The sequence below is a fragment of the Ruditapes philippinarum genome, unplaced genomic scaffold, assembly GCF_026571515.1.
Source record: "Ruditapes philippinarum isolate M1 unplaced genomic scaffold, ASM2657151v2 ctg1245_1_1_1_1, whole genome shotgun sequence".
NCBI classification, from domain to species: domain Eukaryota; kingdom Metazoa; phylum Mollusca; class Bivalvia; order Venerida; family Veneridae; genus Ruditapes; species Ruditapes philippinarum.
In genome coordinates, this window is record NW_026857902.1 from 21,307 (window position 1) to 45,769 (window position 24,463).

General features: G+C 32.5%; 3 protein-coding genes across 4 annotated transcripts; 2 read left to right on the forward strand and 1 right to left on the reverse strand.

Moving 5' to 3' along the window:
• The first annotated feature begins 192 nt into the window (after positions 1 to 192).
• LOC132751444 (monocarboxylate transporter 12-like) lies at positions 193 to 17,424 on the forward strand. Of its 2 annotated transcripts, XR_009628679.1 has the most exons (8): positions 193 to 1,001; positions 2,970 to 3,086; positions 5,492 to 5,635; positions 6,084 to 6,218; positions 6,652 to 6,790; positions 7,260 to 7,990; positions 8,417 to 9,436; positions 17,266 to 17,424. XR_009628679.1 is itself a non-coding variant. In XM_060741596.1 (7 exons), exons 1-7 carry the CDS (start codon positions 671 to 673, stop codon positions 8,578 to 8,580), a joined length of 1,761 nt encoding a protein of 586 aa, XP_060597579.1. In that variant the 5' UTR covers positions 193 to 670; the 3' UTR covers positions 8,581 to 9,638. The 2 variants fall into 2 exon arrangements, 1 of the variants encoding a protein (XP_060597579.1); XM_060741596.1 differs by lacking the exon at positions 17,266 to 17,424 and having other exon boundaries at positions 8,417 to 9,638.
• On the forward strand, positions 12,981 to 17,265 carry LOC132751446 (monocarboxylate transporter 12-like). Its single transcript, XM_060741597.1, has 5 exons — positions 12,981 to 13,119; positions 13,800 to 13,934; positions 14,346 to 14,484; positions 14,935 to 15,665; positions 16,094 to 17,265. Exons 1-5 carry the CDS (start codon positions 12,993 to 12,995, stop codon positions 16,255 to 16,257), a joined length of 1,296 nt encoding a protein of 431 aa, XP_060597580.1. The 5' UTR covers positions 12,981 to 12,992; the 3' UTR covers positions 16,258 to 17,265.
• A 1,527-nt stretch (positions 17,425 to 18,951) lies between the features above and the next one.
• On the reverse strand, positions 18,952 to 22,819 carry LOC132751455 (LIM/homeobox protein Lhx4-like). The gene is made up of 4 exons (XM_060741610.1): positions 22,473 to 22,819; positions 22,051 to 22,222; positions 21,376 to 21,578; positions 18,952 to 19,949 (listed from the first exon to the last, which is right to left on the reverse strand). Exons 1-4 carry the CDS (start codon positions 22,507 to 22,509, stop codon positions 19,399 to 19,401), a joined length of 963 nt encoding a protein of 320 aa, XP_060597593.1. The 5' UTR covers positions 22,510 to 22,819; the 3' UTR covers positions 18,952 to 19,398.
• Positions 22,820 to 24,463: the final 1,644 nt, after the last annotated feature.

A 24,463-nucleotide genomic window follows, 5' to 3' on the forward strand; every position in this document is an offset into this window, starting at 1 on the left:
AAGATGCAATTGTTTATTTAAATACAAATTATCACTTTTAGCAACATTATACATACTCATTTTTACTTTTTGCAAGATTCAAAGTCATTGTATTTTTGTTAAGGTCACACTACAAGAATGTGTGAACTACCTTAATATCATGATTCATTTTTTTTTTTAAAAAAAAAAACCTAATTCCAGTTGATCGCTTTCTAAATACCATTCACGTGCGACACTTCACGTTAACAGTGGGAATGTGCTAATGTAATCGTCAGGGACGTGCACTTTAATACGATTTATCATTCAATAGTATATATGTACTATAAATTTCTCAACATTTTGAGAAATGAAATATATATAGTTAACGCACAAGAGATGATCATTCTTTCTTTGCGTGACAATGTGAGTCTAGATCAGCCGAGTTTAAAATAAAGAAGCACGGGGACCTTGTCAAATAACGGTGTTATCTTCCAATAAGTAGAACGTTCATTCAGATGTGGCTAAATCACTTAAGCTCAAAAACATAACTGTATTAGAGTGGCGACCAAAAAATGGCATGGATATACTATGGAGATAGAGAGAAAAATATTAGTTTATTAACACTTTATATAAACATGAATAAAGAAATTTGAGGGGAGGATATTTTACAAGAATAAAAGTTTATTTTAACACCGTAAAGAAACGCAGACTCATGACCGTGCCGGAGGAGAGAGATTCAACCGGAAGTGGGGACGATGGGAAAACTGTCTCAGCGGATTCTGTTGCAGACGGAAATGAATCGCTGATTAGTGCCAGGCAAGTAGTAGCTGGCAATAAAACGGCCACAGACACTGAGAAAGAATCTCAAGAAAAACGTGTCGGGTTCGAACTAGACGACGATGCGGAAAATGGAGAGAAAGAGACCAAACCGGAAGAAGCTGCGCTATTATCTATTGAAGTCTCTCAGCAGACTGGATGGATGCCTGACGGGGGTTGGGGATGGGGCGTGGTCGCTGGAGGTGTCATTGTTCACGTTTATGTCGGTAAGTTGTTATCATAAAAGTATATCATATTTAATAATCAAAGTACTTTTAATGGAAAGCAAGCTAATTATTTAGAAATATAAGTCTCTCAACTTTATCTCTCAAAATTCATTAAACATAATGCTAAAGCAAACATTATTCGTAATAGGAGGAAAATAACTCAGTAAGATTGTTGTGATTCAGCAAAATGCGGAAACAATTTTCTGAAGTTGAAAGTTTATACACTTTATTTTCACATAAATTGTAATTACTGAATCATGAAAGTATGTATAGATCATACTACATATATAAAGGTTACAAAATAAATGATACGGAAGAAGGAAGATTTTCGCTACCCACAAAAAGTTCTAATAAAGGAAAGTAATTAAGTTAAGTACGCAATTTTGACGCAGTGGTCTCCCTTTCATATTATTCAATTATTTCGATGAAATAAAATATAATTATATATTAACTTTTATAGAATTTCTGTCACAGAAAATGAAAGTTTGCATATATATGTTAAAGTTCTTCGCATGCATATAAAGTTAAGTTTATTAGGTCAAGGCGACCTCTAGACAATATTTTATCATTTTATCTCTTTTATATAAGAACACCTAATAAGACAGTGACCTGATTGGGTTGACTTTAGATAATAACCTAACTAGGTACACTCGCATCTTCTAAATATAACTTTTTGTCACTTATTAACAATATAACTCTAACAGATTAAAGACCCTCATCAAACTATACAATTGTCATTTATTACTTATGTATATACTCAGTTATGAATAAAAGTGTGCACTTGGTTACTTGGACATTCTTCATTACATACTTCAGTAAAATAAAATCACAAATTTGGTATCAAATTTGACAGGAATGTGATTTGTTTAGGCTTTTCGTCACTTTAAGTGATCATTAACCAAATTCCGTTGCATTTATATGTCGTCTGCGGATCAACAAAAGTGTTCCAGATTTTCATAGATCTGATGTAACGCCATATGGACTTGCCTTTGAATGATGAGTTTTAAAAATTCATATGTGCAAAGAAAAGAATGCATTTTTAAAAAGAAACATTCTTCAACTTTCTAGTGTTACCCTTAGCAGTTTACATGTAATCAAAGTTCAAATAATAATCAAATTTCAATTTAATGTAACCCTCGTATAGTCAATTCAATTTTTGCAATTTTTTATACCAAATATTCCAATATTTTACTCGGGTAAACACACAAAATTTAAATTTCACCAAGTGCACACTTCGTTTTTGTTACTCAGTATATATTTCATTTTATTTTGATGATTATCCTGCCAATTAAGGACATTCCAATAATCAATCTTGAATTGGAAGCATTGCAGATCAATAACATAATTCTTGTTGTGTAAGAGTTCAAAAATATTTACTCATTGATTCAATATGTGGTGTTAAATGTGGTACATACAAGTTAATAACTGCATATTATTCTGTAAATCGTGGTTGGTCTTTAAATTTTATGAAAGACTAAAGATTTTGAAAAATCACGCCATGAGTTAATGAAAATAAGTGTCTCGAATCTGTTACAAACACAAATCAAGATTATAATTCAAAATTCGAGTCAAAATGCAACGTGCGTACAATTTTCCTACGCTATTCGAGTATGGGACGCCTTTGTTGCATTCCTACAACGCTTTGATCTATAGTTCAAAAGTATTTTTTTCAAATGTACAGCAACACATGCAGCAACAAGCGACATAAATTTTAGACTACAGTTAAGTCATTCTTAAATGATAGTCACCTCATTGAGTAAATGAGTGGCTGTAATGATTTTAAAGGCCCTTTCTTGCTCCCTTTACACACTTTATTTTTTTAATATAAATTCTTTAAATCCGTAATTTATTTTCTTTAAAAAGAAATAATGAAAATACAAAACTCCAAATGACCGCTCACAGTACCTTTTAATTAGTAATCAAAATGTACGTAATTGCTAAAAAGCTAGTTTTTTTTCTTGTATTTAGGTGGCTTGATGAAGGCTAGTGGTGTCATGTACATGAAACTGAAGGACGAGTTCAACCAGAGTGCTGTAGCTACAGCCTGGGTATTTTCATTGTTCACAACATTTTTACTCTTAATGGGTAAGTATATGAGAGTTTTTTTTTATATTTTTTTTATACTTTTTTTATGTTCAATAGCTAGATATATTATTGCAACATTAAACAAAATCATCTCTTTCACTTGATATTTTTTACATGTCCACAACAGTAATTCTAATACTATGTCCACAACATTACTTCTCAAACTATGTCCACAACAATACTTCTTATACTATGTCTACAACCTGACTTCTTACACTATGTCCATAACATAACTTCTTACACTATGCCAACAACATTCCTTCTCATACTTTTTCCACAACATAGATTCTTACTCTATGTCCACAACATTACACAAAATTTGTTCTTTCACTTGATATACTATTCATATTTCCACAACATAACTTCTAATACTATGTCCATAACATTACTTCTTACTCTATGTCCACAACATTACCGCTAACACTATGTCCACAACATTACTTCTAACACTATGTCCACAACATTACTTCTTACACTATGTTCACAAAATTACCTCTACAACCTATGTCCATAACATTACCTCTAACACTATGTACACAACATTACTTCTTGCGCTATGTTCACAACATTACCTCTAACAATATGTCCACAACATTACTTCTAACACTATGTTCACAACATTACTTCTAACACTATGTCCACAACATTACCGCTAACACTATGTCCACAACATTACTTCTAACACTATGGCCACAACATTACTTCTAACACTATGTCCACAACATTACTTCTAACACTATGTCCACAACATTACTTCTAACACTCTGTCCACAACAATACCTCTAACACTATGTCCACAACATTACTTCTTACACTATGTTCACAACATTACTTCTAACACCTATGTCCACAACATTACTTCTTACACTATGTTCACAAAATTACCTCTAACACCTATGTCCATAACATTACCTCTAACACTATGTACACAACATTACTTCTTACGCTATGGTTACAACATTACCTCTAACACCTATGTCCACAACATTACTTCTAACACTATGTTCACAACATTACTTCTAACACTATGTCCACAACATTACTTCTAACACTATGTCCACAACATTACTTCTTACACTTTGTCCACAACATTACTTCTTACACTATGCCCACAGCATTACATTTAACACTATGTCCTCAACATTACTTCTAACACTATGTTCACAACATTAATTCTTATACTATGTCCACAACTTTACTTCTTATACTATGTCCACAACATTACTTCTCATACTATGTCCACAACATTACTTCTCATACTATGTCCACAACATTACTTCTCATACTATGTCCACAACATTACTTCTCATACTATGTCCACATTATTACTTCTTTTACTATGTCCACAACATTACTTCTTTTACTATGTCACAACATTACTGCAATGTATACAACATTATTTCTAAATTTTAGACATAAGTTTGCAATGTTTACAGAATAAGTTTCTAGATAAATTACTAGTATGTTAAACAACATTGCAGTAGTAGTTTTAAAGGGACTCCACTGAGGTTTAAAAGCCTAAAAACATAACATTTGAATTTCTTACATAAATGAGCTGGGCCACTTTAAACAGACATATATGCAAAGATAGTTAAGAAATATACTTTGAAATAAATTGGAAATCGTATTTTTATGCTTTTCTTAGCCTGATTAGAGTGAAAAGCGTTTAAACGCTTTTCATTTTGGGTCATTTTTTTCACAATTGGAATAGTTATTCTGGAAAAAACGAAGTGCGCAAATGATCTGAAATTTTGCACAAAGATTAGTGGTCTAAACCTACATCAAATCGTACATTTATTTGGAAAAAATATTTTCAGTCCCATCATGTCAAAAAACGTCAGTGGAGTCCCTTTAATAATTTAAGCATGTTATTGCAATGTTCACATCATTAGAGATAAGATATAATATAAATAGTTTCGAAACATTATAATTTAGATTGACATTATTTCAATGTTCACATCATTATGTTTTATATTAAGCTATATTATTGCAATGTTAATGAAATTATTTTTTATAGTTTAGATTTAACATTGCAATATTCAAAACATTTATTCTTATACATCTGTTTGTGTTGTGATATTGCAAAATTCATATCATTTTTTTTTTTTTAAGTTTAGGTCCTTTATTGCAATGTTGACATCTTTATTACTCATTGAAGATGTATTGTTACAATGTATACATCAATATTTCCTGTAAGTTAAATACATGTACGTTATGGTATTTTCAAAAAACAAGCTTTCATGCAAGAAATAGTATTGCAATATTCACATTTTTACTGACAAATGGTTGCATTGTAATTGCAATGACATATCTAAATTATAAGATTCAATGGTATGAACATTGCAATTATATAGCTAGTATGTAAATTATTGTAAACATTTTATTAACAAGTTTTTGCTTTTCAGGGCCAGTTGCGGGCGCCATGTGTCATCGTTTCTCGTGCCGCACGGTTGTATTTCTCGGAAGCATTCTGTGTTTCATAGGAATCCTCATCTCTGCCTTCGCCCCGAATATCGAGTTTCTCTACTTTAGTTATTGTGTCGTCGGCGGTAAGTGTCGTCGGCGGTCAAACTTTTGTTCTTATTTCCGGTAGATTATATGAACCCATTATTCCAAGTATGTTTGCTTTTAAAGGACTAACTTGTACACTTTGACATATATAAAAGGAATGTTTAGTACAAAGTTAAGGATTCGTTTAAACTATTGTTAATCCACAGTCAATATCAGTTTACAGTGTTGAGCAGAACTAATTTATTAATTCGATCAGGTTTCATTTCTTTTAATATTGATCTAAATCTGGATGTGAAAACTATAAGTATTTATCACTTTCAATCCCGCTTCCTCGTGCTAGCCAGTACTGATGTCATATGAGGTGACATGGTCGGGAACCCATTACGTCTAAATTGAGAGTCTGACACCCATAACAACCATATCACCGATTCTCTTGATATAATGAGTACATTGTTTAATGTAAATTATAAATGCACGAAATTCCAGGGTTTGGTCGCTGTTTGACCTACACACCTAGTCTGATCCTAGTAAACAATTACTTTAACAAACGACGAGGTCTTGCCGTCGGAATAACCACCGCCGGCGTCGGGCTAGGAATGTTCACGTTTCCGCCTTTGATTGGTTAGTAATTTTTCTTTTTACTTTAGTTACCACCGTAACATAATGGTTATCACGTGATAATTATTGTCATCTTATTTATGTCGTTTACAATAGTTCAATAAATCGGTACCAGCTGTCTGTCAACAAACAGCGAAATAACTGTGTTGCCGTAACCTTCCAGGTTTTCAAGAGAAAAACAACAATACACCATCTGTACATGGTTTCTAACAATATAAAATGGCAAACAATATAGGTTATTAACATTTACACAATATTCCAATTCTAGAATCGAACCAATAAATGTATAAATGAATATTAAGTAGCAAAAATCGAGAATCTCCGATAATTTATGTAGCCGGGTACAAATTGATTTAAGGGTATTTGTGTACATGTAATACACTATATGTTTACTTTTCACTCTGTTTTAACGCCGCGACTACACATTAATTTGCAGAAGGTATATTCGGTTACTATGGTTATCAAGGAGCGATGTTGTTGTTGTCGGCAATCAGTTTACAAACGTTTGTTTGTGCAGCCCTCTTCAGACCAATGGACCTTCACAAGAAGATCTCTAAAACGCAAAGAATCAATGAGTAAGTTGATGTGACGTATTTTCTACATTTATTACATAATCGTAATCACGTGATCTCGGATACCGTATGATTTACAAACTTTTAAAAAAATAATTTTCAATCAATGCTCTATGGACATGTGGCAAAACAATGATTATAAAAATTTAACAGCATCGCAGTATCAAAACAGCAGTAAATATTAGAATATAATACAAGCATTGATTGCAATTGTCTAACAAAAATTAAAGAGTTTTAGCATCTTATATTTAGTTATGTTTGGCGAGATTTGTTTGCTTTAAAGGCGATCCATACATGATAATGTTAATTAACGGTCCACACCTTTGCCGAAGCGCAATTTTGGGTTATGTTCACATTTTTTTGAAACTTAATATCATGTTCTTAAAAAAATGGTGCAGTAATCTGAATAAACAACCTTTATAAAAAAATTAGAAAACGCTTCTTTAGACACAATTCTTACTGTATTTCACAGTCTTGTAAAAATGGCGCGTCGTGGAAGTGTTGATGCCAAAATGATAGTTCAGCAGTTTGCTCCACCAAAGCCGAAAAATAAACACCTTGCAATTGCTAGTACTGGTGACCAATGGCATGGTAGCAGCGAATTTTCTTCCACATTGGAATTCACTTACATACCGGAACCACAACCAAGACGTAGATCCGTATTTCATGATAAGATGTCGCAAGTGAAACAAGCTTTTAAACGTCCGCCGGAACAGGAAAAGCGGCCATTTTTAGAACTGTCATTATTGAAAGACTTCCCATTTTTAACTTTATGTGTGTCAGTGTTATTATTTACATCATCAATGATGTCTGTATTTGTATTTTTCCCGCCTCTCGCGAGATCGAAAGGCGTGTCACAAATGCAATCGTCTTTCCTCATTTCAATTATTGGCGCCAGTGACTCTGTCGCGCGATTCACCTCCGGTTTTGTGTTGGATATGAAAAAAGTGAAACCGTACCGATTGCTTGTGTACAATGGCGTTATGTTTGGTGTCGGAATTGTTTGTATGATCATGCCGTCAATAGAAGGATTTTCTGGATTTGCTATCATTGCGGCATGTTATGGAATTTTTACGGGTACATACGTTGCACAGAAGTCTGTTGTCGTTGTTGATGTATTAGGCCTGGAGAAAATGACAAGTTCATTTGGACTGCTTCTAGGGTTTCAAGGAATTGGCTCACTAGTTGGTCCAACAGTCTCAGGTAAACTTTATAATTTGAAGAAAACAACGTCGAATGTGTAAACGCATTGTTCAGCAATTATCTTTTAGCTATCAGTACTAAATTAGCATTGTGACTGAATTCAAGGTCTTCCTACTTGCTGACATTTAGGTTTGATTGTTGAATGATAATATGAAAAATTAAATAAATGAATAACAATATATAATAGGTGTGTGTTCATGTATGCTTTATGTTAATTTATAGCAACATTACAGCCTTAAAATATGAAAATGAATATGTGGTATTTAAGTGTACGTTGAGTTTCAAACACTTCCGGTGCAGCGTATAAGCATCGTATAGTAACGACATTTTGTCAGGTGAAACAAAAAAGACGCATGATTACTCAGAACTAATGAAAGCATAATGTTTTAAATATTCATGTATATTGTACAAATGTCTACATTTCAGGGCTATTCCGGGATGTTTTTGGATCTTACGACGAGGCGTTTTATTTTGGTGGTTTGGGTATATTCTTCGGCGGACTTGTTTTAGTATGCGGCAACGTCTGGAAGATAATTAGAGAAAGGCGTGCAAAACGAAACGAAAAGAAGTCGGGCGAAGATGACGTTTGATTTTGTTATGACATAGCTGTTCATTTAATGATATATAACGAAGTGTTCAATTAATGATATATAACGAGATGCCATTATATCATATATCATGATATATCATATTTTATGATGTTCTGTGCTATGTTATATACATATTATATGGAAAAAATTATGATATAAAACATTTAATATATAGAGGATTATTGAATGAGTGTAGTTTAATACTTTTATTGAACGAGTTGAATAAAATCATATTATGCGAGCCTCTGGCGAGCATAATATTGTTTTATTCAACGAGTTCAATAAATTTAGTATTGAATCTACACGAATATAATATTCTATTTATCACATATATAAAATAAGAACAGTTAACTGTTAAAATGAGTAATTTTTCAATGACGCGCCTATAGTGTAACCCTAACATTAACGCGCTTTAACGCTATGTTTATATATGGCACAAATGACGTCACGTCAAGTGTTATTACACTAGTGTAATATCGTTTTTATTAAATGGCTTTATTGCACTCCTGCGCCGCGGTTTATGTGATAAATATTATTTATTTGATATTAAGGGTGATCGTTCCTTTTTCTTGTTCCTCTGTATGATATGTATATGTATATAAAAGTTTTGTTTGGTAAGTCAAGAGACGTAACTGAAGTAACATTTTTGTGACAACCTGTACTTGTGTGTGTATTTATGTATGAAATGACCATATCAGTTCAGTTTCGTCACTAATTTTGCATTTATGTGTATATTACTACTAACCATGTTCACCGCTAAGTTTGCATTTGATTCATTTAAAAATATAGTCGGATGGTTAGTTCCGTACTAGAATTGGTTCAGACTCAAATATAAGGTATATAAGTGAGTAGGGAGGTTATTCTGACCACGGATTTACATTACATGTAATATAAATCCGTGTTCTGACGCATAGTAACATTTTATCGTTACATTTTGTTCTGGTATGCATGAAATATGAAAGCTGTTGTTTGAATTTTAAAATATGTGTATATGTTATATCGCAATAATTGTTAAAGGGAATATTTTCCTAATTCTGAATAAAACTAAAGATTGTTCATATCATGTTCATTAATTTTCTCCCTTTATATGTCTGGTATTCTGTTTTTCTTGTCGTAATATTAAATTAATATTCTTTTAACCATTTTACTTTTCGTTGTTTGTAAGCGAATCGAATAAAACTACTTTCAGTCATTATAATTACTGGCGTTTTTTATGCAAAAACTAAAATTTGATTTATTTATACACAAGATTTTAAGAAAAACCACACCATAAAGAGTGGAAAAATCAGTTTTTGTAAGACACTGGTAGATAAGTTAGGTTTTCGTTGAAACGTTTATTAACATATATACTCATGTCACCTATATTATTTATTGTATTTATTTATTTAACATACACATAAAAACATGACAACCATTCCATACAGAATTTTACGGGGCGTCCGTGGCCGAGTGGTTAAGGTCGTTGACTTCAAACCACTTGCCCCTCACCTCTGTGGGTTCGAATCCCGACAGGAACTTTGGATTCTTTCATGTGAGGAAGCTATCCAGCTAGCTTACGGAACGTCGGTGGTTCTACTCAGGTATCCGTTCGTGCCTGAAATAATGCACGGAAGGGCACATGAGGTCTTCCTCCACCAGTAAAGCTGGAACGTCGCGATATGACCTATACTGTGTCGATGTGACGTAAAACCCCAAAAAAAAAACAAAAAAAAAACCATACAGAATTGTTAAAAACGGTCTAAGGGGGACAACTCCACAGATTTTACTCTGTGTGTATAAATGTACTGCAGGTTGATCTACCTTTGTGACATACTTAGTAGATCATTTCTAACACCAGTCTGCTGAGCATTTCACTCGCATACAAGATTCCAAATTTAAAGTAAAGCAAATTATTGAGCTGTGTCAATATGTTGAAATGTATGTTGAATGTAGAGTATGTCGTTAACAACTATAATTCCATATCGATGTAACTCGACAGATGATACCTTACTATGTGAGCCGTGTCACGACAAAACCAACATTATGGGTTTGCGACCAGCATGGATCCAGACCAGCCTGCGCATCCGCGCAGTCTGATCAGGATCCATGCTGTTCGCTATCAGTTTCTCTACTTGTAATAGGGTTTGTAAGCGAACTGGAATGAAAATGGAATCCTTTAGTGTAGCTTGTAAAACAGAACACGACAGAAATATGAGACTTATATGGAGGATATAGAGGATTATGTTCCGTAAACGATCTTTTTTATTCTAAAATTTTTCTCTTCTTGGCCGATCTCAATATAGTAGATTCAATCAATTATAAGATATAAAACTAAACAACATTATAAAGCGTCCGTTACAATTTTTGATAAACATATCCTCTCTTATGTTGTTAAATAAATGTTCTGCTTTATTTCAGGATATTGTTTACTAAATTTAAACCGCCTGTGTCTCAGCAACATCAAAAGTCTAAATTTTCGCGATCTTCGCGGTGACCTTCGATCCGCGAATTCATGTTTAGCGCGAATATTTCTACACCAATAATTTCTTAATAGTCATATTTTCGCGCTTCTGTAGAACAATGTACATGTATATCAGTGTGTGATATGCTTTCACACTTTTTATGTAAATCTTATAGATATAGTTTTGTTTTAATGATATTCACTTACCACTTTCTTACTATACAGCAAAGGTCCTTTATACCTCACATATACTTTATTTACATTATTTATTTTACAACTTTTATGACAAATTATATCACATTTATAGCTACATTCTCCTAGTAATAAATATCTTACATTCTGTTCAAGCAGTATTTGAATGTTGTAAAATTCAGGTTTGCATTTTCTTAATAAGTTAAAAAAAAAAAATTGTTTCCTAAGCAAAATATGCATATAATTTAATAATATGTAATAGATATGTTGATATTGTTTAGTAATTATATTCTGATCTCAATTTGTATAAATGCCTCGTTAAATATTTTGACATTATCCTCATATTACATGTTGTATGCATGTTTGAGTGAATAAAAGATGTGTTGTTGTTGTTGTTGTCACCGAGTAATTGGGTTTTGTTTTCCAAGTTATTCATCATTTGAAATTGTTTATGTTTGTGTTTTTTAATTGTTTATTCAGAAAAACCAAAACATGATCTGATCAGATGTCAAGACTTTTATGACGCAAACTGTGAAAACAATATGCACGTTAACGGGCATTCTTATGTTTGCTATAATCTGTCCGCTAGACAATGTCTTTTTTTCTGTACAATAGAGTATCGTTGACACCTGGTATTGAAAATAACTGTGAACTCCCACGATGATTACAGTAATTTTCCTTTTTTAACCTGAGTGGTCTACGCGAATTTATGATTTTTGGCAGTCACCTCCGCGAATTCAAAATAGCGCGAATATTTGTATAGACCCCCAAAGTGGACCTTTCCGCGAAAATTTGCTTCCGCGAATTTAAATACACATACAGTATGTTAAACAACATTGCAGTAGTAGTTTTAAAGGGACTCCACTGAGGTTTAAAAGCCTAAAAACATAACATTTGAATTTCTTACATAAATGAGCTGGGCCACTTTAAACAGACATATATGCAAAGATAGTTAAGAAATATACTTTGAAATAAATTGGAAATCGTATTTTTATGCTTTTCTTAGCCTGATTAGAGTGAAAAGCGTTTAAACGCTTTTCATTTTGGGTCATTTTTTTCACAATTGGAATAGTTATTCTGGAAAAAACGAAGTGCGCAAATGATCTGAAATTTTGCACAAAGATTAGTGGTCTAAACCTACATCAAATCGTACATTTATCTGGAAAAAATATTTTCAGTCCCACCATGTCAAAAAACCTCAGTGGAGTCCCTTTAATAATTTAAGCATGTTATTGCAATGTTCACATCATTAGAGATAAGATATAATATAAATAGTTTCGAAACATTATAATTTAGATTGACATTATTTCAATGTTCACATCATTATGTTTTATATTAAGCTATATTATTGCAATGTTAATGAAATTATTTTTTATAGTTTAGATTTAACATTGCAATATTCAAAACATTTATTCTTATACATCTGTTTGTGTTGTGATATTGCAAAATTCATATCATTTTTTTTTTTAGTTTAGGTCCTTTATTGCAATGTTGACATCTTTATTTCTTATAGAAGATGTATTATTACAGTGTGTACAACATTATTTCCTGTAAGTTTAATACATGTACGTTATGGTATTTTCAAAAAACAAGCTTTCATGCAAGAAATAGTATTGCAATATTCACATTTTTACTGACAAATGGTTGCATTGTAATTGCAATGACATATCTAAATTATAAGATTCAATGGTATGAACATTGCAATTATATAGCTAGTATGTAAATTATTGTAAACATTGTAATAACAAGTTTTTGCTTTTCAGGGCCAGTTGCGGGCGCCATGTGTCATCGTTTCTCGTGCCGCACGGTTGTATTTCTCGGAAGCATTCTGTGTTTCATAGGAATCCTCATCTCTGCCTTCGCCCCGAATATCGAGTTTCTCTACTTTAGTTATTGTGTCGTCGGCGGTAAGTGTCGTCGGCGGTCAAACTTTTGTTCTTATTTCCGGTAGATTATATGAACCCATTATTCCAAGTATTTTTGCTTTTAAAGGACTAACTTGTACACTTTGACATATATAAAAGGAATGTTTAGTACAAAGTTAAGGATTCGTTTAAACTATTGTTAAACCATAGTCAATATCAGTTTACAGTGTTGAGCACAAGTAATTTCTTAATTCGACCAGGTTTCATGATCTAAATTCCGATGTAAAAACTATAAGTATTTATCACTTTCAATCCCGCTTCCTGGGGCTAGCCATTACTGATATCATAATAGGTGACTGCACCGCCTCCATGGTCGAGGGGTTAGAGGGGTTAGAGTCGATGACTTCTAATCCAGTTACCTCTCTAGCGTGGGTTCGATCCCCGGCAGATGCTTTGGTAGTTTAGCGCGGAGGAAGGCAGTCTAGTACTGGTGTAACTCTCCAGGAACGATGGTTAGGAAACTACCCGCCTTTATGACTGAAATACTGTTGGAAAAAGGCGTAAAATGAAACAAACAAACGAACAAACAAAACTAGGTGACAGGGTCGAGAACCGATGATCCCTAAGTTGAGAGCTTGACACCCATAACCACCACACCACTGTTCCTCTAAATATAATTTGTACATTGTATAATGTAAAATCATGAATGCACGAAATTCCAGGGTTTGGTCGCTGTTTGACCTACACACCCAGTCTGATCCTAGTAAACAATTACTTCAACAAACGACGAGGTCTTGCCGTCGGAATAACCACCGCCGGCGTTGGGCTAGGAATGTTCACGTTTCCCCCTTTGATTGGTGAGTGAATTTTCTTTATACTTTAGTTACCACCGTAACATAATGGTTATCACGTGATAATTATTGTCATCTTATTTATGTCGTTTACAGTAGTTCAATAAATCAGTAAAATGTACATGTTTGGATGTCTGTACATGGTTTCTAACAATATAACATAACAAACTATATAGATTTTTAACATTTACGAAATATTGCAATTATAATTATATTGCAATCATTATAATATTGCAATCCGAACAATACATTTTATTTAAATGTTTTGTAAGTTGCAAACATCGAGAATCCCCTATAATTTATGTAGCCGAGTACAAATCAATTTAGGGCTGTTTCGTGTATTACATCGGTTTTCCTGTGCAGTATATGTCTACTTTTCACTATGTTTTAACGCCGTGTCCACACGTTTTCTTGCAGAAGGTATATTCGGTTACTATGGTTATCAAGGAGCGATGTTGTTGTTGTCTGCAATCAGTTTACAAACATTTGTTTGTGCAGCGCTCTTCAGACCAATGGACCTTCACAAGAAGATCTCTAAAACGCAAAGAATCAATGAGTAAGCTGATATGACGTAATTTCTACATGTATTACATAATTTTATCAAGTCAAAAATCAAATCAAATTTTCAACCAATGCTCTATTTGGACATGTGGCAAAACAATGATTATAAAAATATAACAGCATTGCAATATCAAAACAGCAGTAAATATTAGAATATCATACAAGCATTGGTTGCAATTGTCTAACAAAAATTAAAGAGTTTTAGCATCTTATATTTAGTTATGTTTGGCGAGATTTGTTTGCTTTAAAGGCGATCCATACATGATAATGTTAATTACCGGTCCACACCTTTGCCGAAGCGCAATTTTGGGTTATGTTCACATTGTTTTGAAACTAATATCATATTCTTAAAAACAATGTAAAAAAATGGTTCAGCAATCTGAATAAACAACCTTTATAAGAAATTAGAAAACACTTCACACACAATTTTTACTGTATTTCACAGTCTTGTAAAAATGGCGCGTCGTGGAAGTGTTGATGCCAAAATGATAGTGCAGCAGTTTGCTCCACCAAAGCCGAAAAATAAACATCTTGCAGTTGCCAGTACTGGTGACCAATGGCATGGTAGCAGCGAATTTTCTTCCACATTGGAATTCACTTACATACCGGAACCACAACCAAGACGTAGATCCGTATTTCATGATAAGATGTCGCAAGTGAAACAAGCTTTTAAACGTCCGCCGGAACAGGAAAAGCGGCCATTTTTAGAACTGTCATTATTGAAAGACTTCCCTTTTTTAACTTTATGTGTGTCAGTGTTATTATTTACATCATCAATGATGTCTGTATTTGTATTTTTCCCGCCTCTCGCGAGATCGAAAGGCGTGTCACAAATGCAATCGTCTTTTCTCATTTCAATTATTGGCGCCAGTGACTCTGTCGCGCGATTCACCTCCGGTTTTGTGTTGGATATGAAAAAAGTGAAACCGTACCGATTGCTTGTGTACAATGGCGTTATGTTTGGTGTCGGAATTGTTTGTATGATCATGCCGTCAATAGAAGGATTTTCTGGATTTGCTATCATTGCGGCATGTTATGGAATTTTTACGGGTACATACGTTGCACAGAAGTCTGTTGTCGTTGTTGATGTATTAGGCCTGGAGAAAATGACAAGTTCATTTGGACTGCTTCTAGGGTTTCAAGGAATTGGCTCACTAGTTGGTCCAACAGTCTCAGGTAAACTTTATAATTTGAAGAAAACAACGTCGAATGTGTAAACGCATTGTTCAGCAATTATCTTTTAGCTATCAGTACTAAATAAGCATTGTGACTGAATTCAAGGTCTTCCTACTTGCTGACATTTAGGTTTGATTGTTGAATGATAATATGAAAAATTAAATAAATGAATAACAATATATAATAGGTGTGTGTATTCATGTATGCTTTATGTTAATTTATAGCAACATTACAGCCTTAAAATATGAAAATAAATATGTGGTATTTAAGTGTACGTTGAGTTTCAAACACTTCCGGTGCAGCGTATAAGCATCGTATAGTTACAGCATTTTGTCATGTGAAACAAAAAAGACGAATGATTACTCAGAACTAATGAAAGCATAATGTTTTAAATAGTCATGTATATTGTACAAATGTCTACATTTTAGGACTATTCCGGGATGTTTTTGGATCTTACGACGAGGCGTTTTATTTTGGTGGTTTGGGTATATTCTTCGGCGGACTTGTTTTAGTATGCGGCAACGTCTGGAAGATAATAAGAGAAAGGCGTGCAAAACGAAACGAAAAGAAGTCGGACGAAGATGACGTTTGATTTTGTTATGACACAGCTGTTCATTTAATGATATATAACGAAGTGTTCAATTTATGATATATATATAACGAGATGTCATTATATCATATGTCATGATATATCATATCTTATGATGTTATGTGCCATGTTATATACATATTATATAGAAAAAATTATGATATATAACATTTAATATATAGAGGATATTGAATGAGTGTAGTTTATTACTTTTATTGAACGAGTTGAATAAAATCATATTATGCGAGCCTCTGGCGAGCATAATATTGTTTTATTCAATGAGTTCAATAAATTTAGTATTGAATCTACACGAATATAATATTCTATTTATCACATATATAAAATAAGAACAGTAAACTGTTAAAATAAGTAATTTTTCAATGACGCGTCTATAGTGTAACCCTAACATTAACGCGCTTTAACGCTATGTTTATATATGGCACAAATGACGTCACGTCAAGTGTTATTACACTAGTGTAATATCGTTTTTATTAAAATGGCTTTATTGCACTCCTGCGCCGCGGTTTATGTGATAAATATCATTTATATAACAGTTTTTGTTATATATCATGATATATTTAATTTTACAATTTGTTATATCATGAAATGTAATAGTTTATGAGATGCATCATGTTTGTTTTGTTACAAATACTTTGTGTTATATAGCATGGCATATTGAATAATTTATGTTATATATCATGTTATTTGATATTAAGGGCGATCGTTCCTTTTTCTTGTTCCTCTGTATGATATGTATATGTATATAAAAGTTTTGTTTGGTAAGTCAAGAGACGTAACTGAAGTAACATTTTTGTGACAACCTGTACTTGTGTGTGTATTTATGTATGAAATGACCATATCAGTTCAGTTCAGTTTCGTCACTAATTTTGCATTTATGTGTATATTACTACTAACCATGTTCACCGCTAAGTTTGCATTTAATTCATTTAAAAATATAGTTGGATAGTTAGTTCCGTAATAGAATTGGTTCAGACTCAAATATAAGGGGAGGTTATTCTGACGCATAGTAACATTTTATCGTTACATTTTGTTCTGGTATGCATGAAATATGAAAGCTGTTGTTTGAATTTTAAAATATGTGTATATGTTATATCGCAATTATTGTTAAAGGGAATATTTTCCTAATTGAGAATAAAACTAAAGATTGTTCATATCATGTTCATTAATTTTCTCCCTTTATATGTCTGATATTCTGTTTTTCTTGTCGTAATATTTGATTAATATTCTTTTAACCATTTTACTATTCGTAGTTTGTACGCGAATCGAATATAACTACTTTCAGTCATTATAATTACTGGCGTTTTAATACAAAAACTAAAATTTGATTTATTCATACACAAGATTTTAAGAAAAACCACACCATAAATAGTGGAAAAAATCACTTTTAGTAAGACACTGATAGATAAGTTAGGTTTTCGATGAAACGCTTATTAACATATATACTCATGTCACCTATATTATTTTTTCTTATTATTATTTATTTAACACGCACATAAAAACATGACAACCATTCCATACAGAATAATATTGTTAAAAAACGGTCTAAGGGGGACAACTCCACATCATTTTACTCTGTGTGTATATATGTACTGCAGGTTGATCTACCTTTGTGACATAGATCATTTCTTCACAATGAAGTCTAACACCTGCTGAGCATTTCACTCGCATACAAGATTCCAAATTAAAAGTATAGCACTATATTGAACTGTGTCAATATATTGAAATGTATGTTGAATGTAGAGTATGTCGTTAAGAACTATAATTCCATATCGATGTAACTCGACAGATGATACCTTACTATGTGAGCCGTGTCACGACAAAACCAACATAATGGGTTTGCGACCAGCATGGATCCAGACCAGCCTGCGCATCTGCGCAGTCTGATCAGGATCCATGCTGTTCGCTATCAGTTTCTCTACTTGTAATAGGGTTTGTAAGCGAACAGCATGGATTCTGATCAGACTGCGCGGATGCGCAGGCTGGTCTGGGTCCATGCTGGTCGCCAACCCATTATGTTGGTTTTGTCGTGACGCGGCTCATGTGATGTAACAACTATCGTGAGATAATGGCATAAATTACAAATAAGGATCAATGTATCCCTGTTAATCTTCTATGACAATTACAACATTTATTTGCTTTTTGGCCTCCAGCCCATGCAAAAATGAAATACACAACACATTTACATAATATCTTTTATGTTATAGCTTAACATTTAATTCTTTTTATTAACAATACCGGAAACCGGACAAAAATGGAATCCTTTAGTGTAGCTTGTAAAACAGAACACGACAGAAATATGAGACTTATATGGAGGATATAGAGGATTATGTTCCGTAAACGATCTTTTTTATTCTAACATTTTTCTCTTCTTGGCTGATCTCAATATAGTACATTCAATCAATTATAAGATATAAAATTAAACAACATTATAAAGCGCCCGTTACATTTTTTGACATATCTTATCTTATGTTGTTAAATAAATGTTCTGCTTTATTTCAGGATATTGTTTACTAAATTTAAACCGCCTGTGTCTCAGCAACATCAAAAGTCTACGTTATTTGGACCATCCCTCGTATGTACAATATATAAACTTGTTATTTGGCAGACAATGAACAAACACAAGTTGACTCTTCGTGAATTAATGAATCTATTTAAAAAAAACTTTCTCACCAAATGATATGTAAATAAACTTTATTTATTTAATACATATAAAAGTAGTTTTCATATACCAAATAATACATAGTATAAACATTTAAGAAAAAATATTTCCTGAAAATGATTGAAACAATATCAATTACAACAAGAATAACAATAGACCGGTGACTAAAGTTTCAATTCCATGTGACAAAATATTTTAGTTTGCGGTGGTACGTTTTCCACACGTGAAAATTACAACCCTGATGAGCTTACACAGATAACTTGTGTGTGTTTCTACAGCTTATTAAATGTTGCTATAAATTTATCATCACTAGTTTTGGAAACATATTGAAACTCGTACTTTGATTTTCTTGCTAATGAATGCTAAGTATATTTTTTAAGAAATCTTAAAATCACCATATTTAATGTAAATGAACAAGAGTAACACAGTTTTCAAAGACGCACAAAAAAGGGAAAAAACAACATTTACGCTGTCAGCCATTGTTGAATAAAGTCTGGGAGAAACTGGCTGTTTTGAAGAGATATGGGGTAGTTATTTGAGTTCCTCTTTCCAGCTATGACTTCGCCATTACAAATGTCCGCAGACGACAAATCAACATTTGGCGGCATTTCATTCGGAACTAAAAAGTCTAACGGGCAATACAACTGGTGACTCTCAAAAGAGCCTTGGTACTCGTAATGCAGTGTCTGTTGACCGTATGCCTGATTTTGATGATGAACTGAATTACCACCCTGCATTATTCTGATATTATTCAAGTTGTTGGACGCATTTTTCACAACTTTATTTTGGTACTGTTTGTCTTTTGCTCGATGATTTTTGAACCACATTTGTAATGTTCTGACACTGAGACCACTTTCGTCACTGATCTGTTTTACAACACCTCGGGATGGACGTTTGTTTGATTGGTAAGCTGTTGTGAGCATGCGCAGTTGGTTGTCACTGAAGCACGTGCGATGACGTATGTCGGTGTCGTCTGATCCAGATTCGTCGGAACCACTATCTGTATCGCCGCTGTCTACAAAAGAAAAGTTTGATTACGTTAAAAGATTATTAATGGGAAACATTAAATATTTTCAATTTTAAAAATGGAACCGTCTAGAAATCTAGAAACAAACTGTACGAAAGGATCTCAAAGTGGTTATTTATAAAAACGAGAGAATCAAAAAATAGTTTTTTTCTTTTATAACGTGCTTTTAAAAACGCATTAAAATTAATGAAAATAAACTTGTACTCATTGCAAAAGACGCTTTACGTGCGCTTTCGTACGATATTTATTGTTATGTTACACGTGTGTAGTATAAAGAAATATCTAATGGTTTTATAAAATGGGAAAGAAGCGCCGTCTATGATAAAAGACTATTACGTGGTAATTGCATCAAGTCTTAAAAGGAATTTCAGCACGCAGATACAATACTTTAAACTTGTTTCCATTCCAAAATATCTCTTCGTACTTTCATTTAAAATTGTATAAATATATTATGGTTCATCCCAGATGTTTACAAGTAACAAAAGTTATGATAATAATAAAATTTCAATTAATGGTACTGTAAGCCATCGTGCAAATTTCGATAACAGATATACCAATATTTTCTTTTGAAAGAATACAAAATTTTCCTGTAACAAAGTGCAACTTAATATTTATATATGCATTCGGAAATCATGTGACAGTGTCTAATAAAGCCATTTTCTATTGTTACATTGAATTTTCTTAAATTCGGTGTATTTTTGTAATTATAATCCTGCGCATATGCTATGTATATTTATTAATTACAACACAAATGTAGATAAACCAACATTAAGTATTAAAGTTACGCATATTTTCTACTACATAAGCTGAGAAGAGTAATATTTGAAAATCCAGACACGGTTTGACCAATTAGAACACTCTTATCACTGGATATAGATTATTACACAATAGACGTGTGAGACACTCTAACTCCATAAAAGCCGAAGTTATCCGATTCAATTGTACTTAATGACCGGGTATCAGACGGTCTGAGTGACCTTATCGGGTCACAACTATAGAATTGTCATTTTCCAATACATCGATTTTATCGATTTTTTTACTAATAATGTATTCAGCGATAACAGATGCGTTCTGCACAAAGCAGGTGGTACTGTAGGGAACTAATTGTTGTATTATTGTGAAAAGTCTAACGGTTTATATTTATTCCCAGCATTTTTCCTTCCTTCTTAGAATTAATATAAATAATATTTGATTCTGCTATCCAAAAAATAATAACCTTTTACTGCATAATTATCATTAGGTTTACGTTAAATGGTAAAAATATAAATAAATCGCCAAACATAGAAAAAAAACAAGAAAGTCCCATTCAGTTGAAGAAAAAGATGCAAAATGTATTCTGAACTTGTTGAGTCAAAATTAAAGTAACTAATATGAAAATTAGTAGAGTCCTTAACAGATATTTAAAGATTTATACCTTTAAATAGTAATCTTTGATAATCGTCGGAACAGAGGAGTTTTCCATCATCTTTCATGTAGAAATAATGTCCAGGCTGAAGTCGACAGCCGCACGTGATGCACGAGAAACAAGCTGTGTGATATAAGCTACTGTTGGCAACATGCACGCCCTCTGACGGCGAGATTATTTCACAGCAGCTCGAACATTTCGCTCCAAACAACCTTCAAATATAAAATGACGCAAAGATGGTGAAGGAAATGAATATATAACTTTTATTGACAGGATTAAAACAATATAAGTTTCACATTCACTCAGTTAGTCAACCATTATCTGTGATTTGTGAAGAATTTTCAATGATCAATGTACGTTCAGTAGCTGTTTTATATATACGAGTATGTATATACAATATTTAGACATTGCAAATCGTAGATATGACTTTTATCTTATGCTTTTCAATGAGATACTGAATAATTCACTGAAATATACATCGTATCACAGTTCACACTACATGGAAGTGAGGGAAATAGTATTATTATTTTTAATAAATCAATTCCCTGTTTTCTCAAAACAAACACATACCATCCGTAACGGATATCAACAATATCAAATTAATAGTAATCGAAAAACCGAAATCTAGTCAAGTTATAAGTATTTAACGGAAACAAAATAGAACGTGTATGAATGTTTATTTACCGGGTAAAGTCTGTTCTGCAATACAACTCTTCGTCTTTCATGTGACAACATCCGGTAATGTGTTTCCGGCAAACAACACATTTTATACATGTATTATGCCAGTATTTCCCATTCGCTTGAAATAAAGTTCCGTCGTAGATTTCTTTATTACATCCAGTACACACAGGGGGTCCTGAAACAAAATCAACATCCATTTCATGAAATTGTATTTTATAACTAGCAAGTACCATAACAAAACAAAACAAAACTAAAACATGCAACAAGACAACTTTTTTTCTTCAATCACTTATTAAGTACAATTTAATTACTATATCATAGTTTATTTTTATGTGAAATATGCTGGAAAAATAAATAATGGCATTTTGTTTTTACTAGGAACGAATGATATTCTTTGATATATTTATAAATAAGAAATCACTTACCATTTGCTTGCATCGAATCAGTGCTGTTTAGTTCCATTTTTTTTTTAATTTAACCGTTTTTCAACCAAGTCTGTAATTAAACTTTTTGCATCCAAGTTAGCAAAGCATTTAATTGACAATTGTCATCGGTATATCTTTATTTATGTATATCATTATGTCATATTTACAACCAATCGATGACTGTGAAAATCTTGCGCAGACGATCGAATTTGACTTCCGCTAAATCACGTGACCAAGGCGCGAGACTTTTATCGTCTGGATTTTAGCGATTAAATATGTAAACAATAAGTAGCTAAAGTCGTAAAGTTTATTTAATAAAGAAAGTGTTATCTCGACCGAGAGATAATAACAATTACCCTAAATATTAAGGAATACATTACACATTAATAGGTATTATATCGTCTGCATGGCGCTTTATGTAAATACAAGTTGACGGGTTCCCACACATGTCACATGGGTGGTCATTGATATCCACTCCTCTTAAGCTATTTCGTAGTCTTTATAAGATTAAATTTAAGTATCTTCTTTTAGCTAATTAAATGACAAAATTATAACTAAGATCTGGGACCAAAAATATACATTATTTTACGCCCCAGCTAAGATGTTCTCGCACCTAAAGTAAATAGATCGAAAACATGACAAAATAAACCAAAATAACATATTGTACTTGACGAAAATAACATTAAAACTGCTTTGGACACTTGGGGAATCGGTTTTTATAAAACTTATAATTTGGGTGTATGGGAGATAACAGATGATTTAATTTCTGTTTCATTTCGACTGGATTGCCTCCCTTAGACAAAAAATAATTCGAGTCGTGAGCTCGTTGCCTAGTTTTATTATATTTTATTATCCCCAAAATTGGAGAGCGTAACATATTTACAAAGTATTATATAATGTACATACAACAGAAGAGAATTATATACAAATGCATTACATTGTAATATAAAAGATACAATAACATGAAATTATTTTACAATAATGTAAAGTCTTAAACGAAAGCGAAAGTTAAGACTTTGTTTTAAACATGAACATTGCTATATTCATCCTAGGTGAGAAAAATAAACAAGGTTACTAAGTCCCGTACCAATAACTGAATCTTAATCGAAAAACGAAAAATTAAGAGAAAGTGAAGGTACAGTCTTTGTGTTCATGCTTTATAAATGACTATCAATAGACGGATGTCATTAGCATTATTCCTAAATAAATCAATGATCTTAATTATTGGGGAAAAAAAAACAACACCAAAAAACAGGGAGCAAGTAAATAAAAAATAACTATACAGTTTATGTCTGAGAAAAATACTACATGTACTTTAAAGCGATAAAAAAAAATTTAACGTGAAGATAAAAGTTTTGCAAGCGCGAATGACAAGTACATTATCAATAATTTTAAATGAGATATGTAAAAACATGTCGAATTTGTATTTACATATGTGCAAAAATATTTCATTGCATCAACAATTAAATACCAAAAAAGGATTTTACATGAAGATTAAGTTGTGTAAGATTTTTCCACAGTATAGAAACAAAATCACTGTATAAGTGATTACATCTTTTACTTCCGGTCACTGTATCATTAGCAGACATAATTCATCTTGTATCACCAAGAAGAATGTGTTTTGGTGTAATTTTTATGTTCAGGTAAATGCATGTTACATGGGGGGGGGGAAACATCTGTTACAAGGGACGAGTTTTGTTTGACCTCAAAACCCTTAATGCTAAAGATTTCACATGTTAATTTATCTGACGTGCTTTTGTTTTTTGTTGTTGTTTTTGTTAGTTTTTTTGTTGTTGGTTTTTTTGTGTGTGTTTTTTTTTCAGCGCAGTCGGTTTTAGACATTGATGCTATAAACTCTGATACTTGCTGTTACTTACTTTAATTACTACTTGCTATAATTGTTACTTGCTTTGTTACTTACTTTTTTACTTGCTTTAATTGTTACTTGCTTTAATTGTAACTTGCTTTAATTGTTACTTGCTTTAATTGTT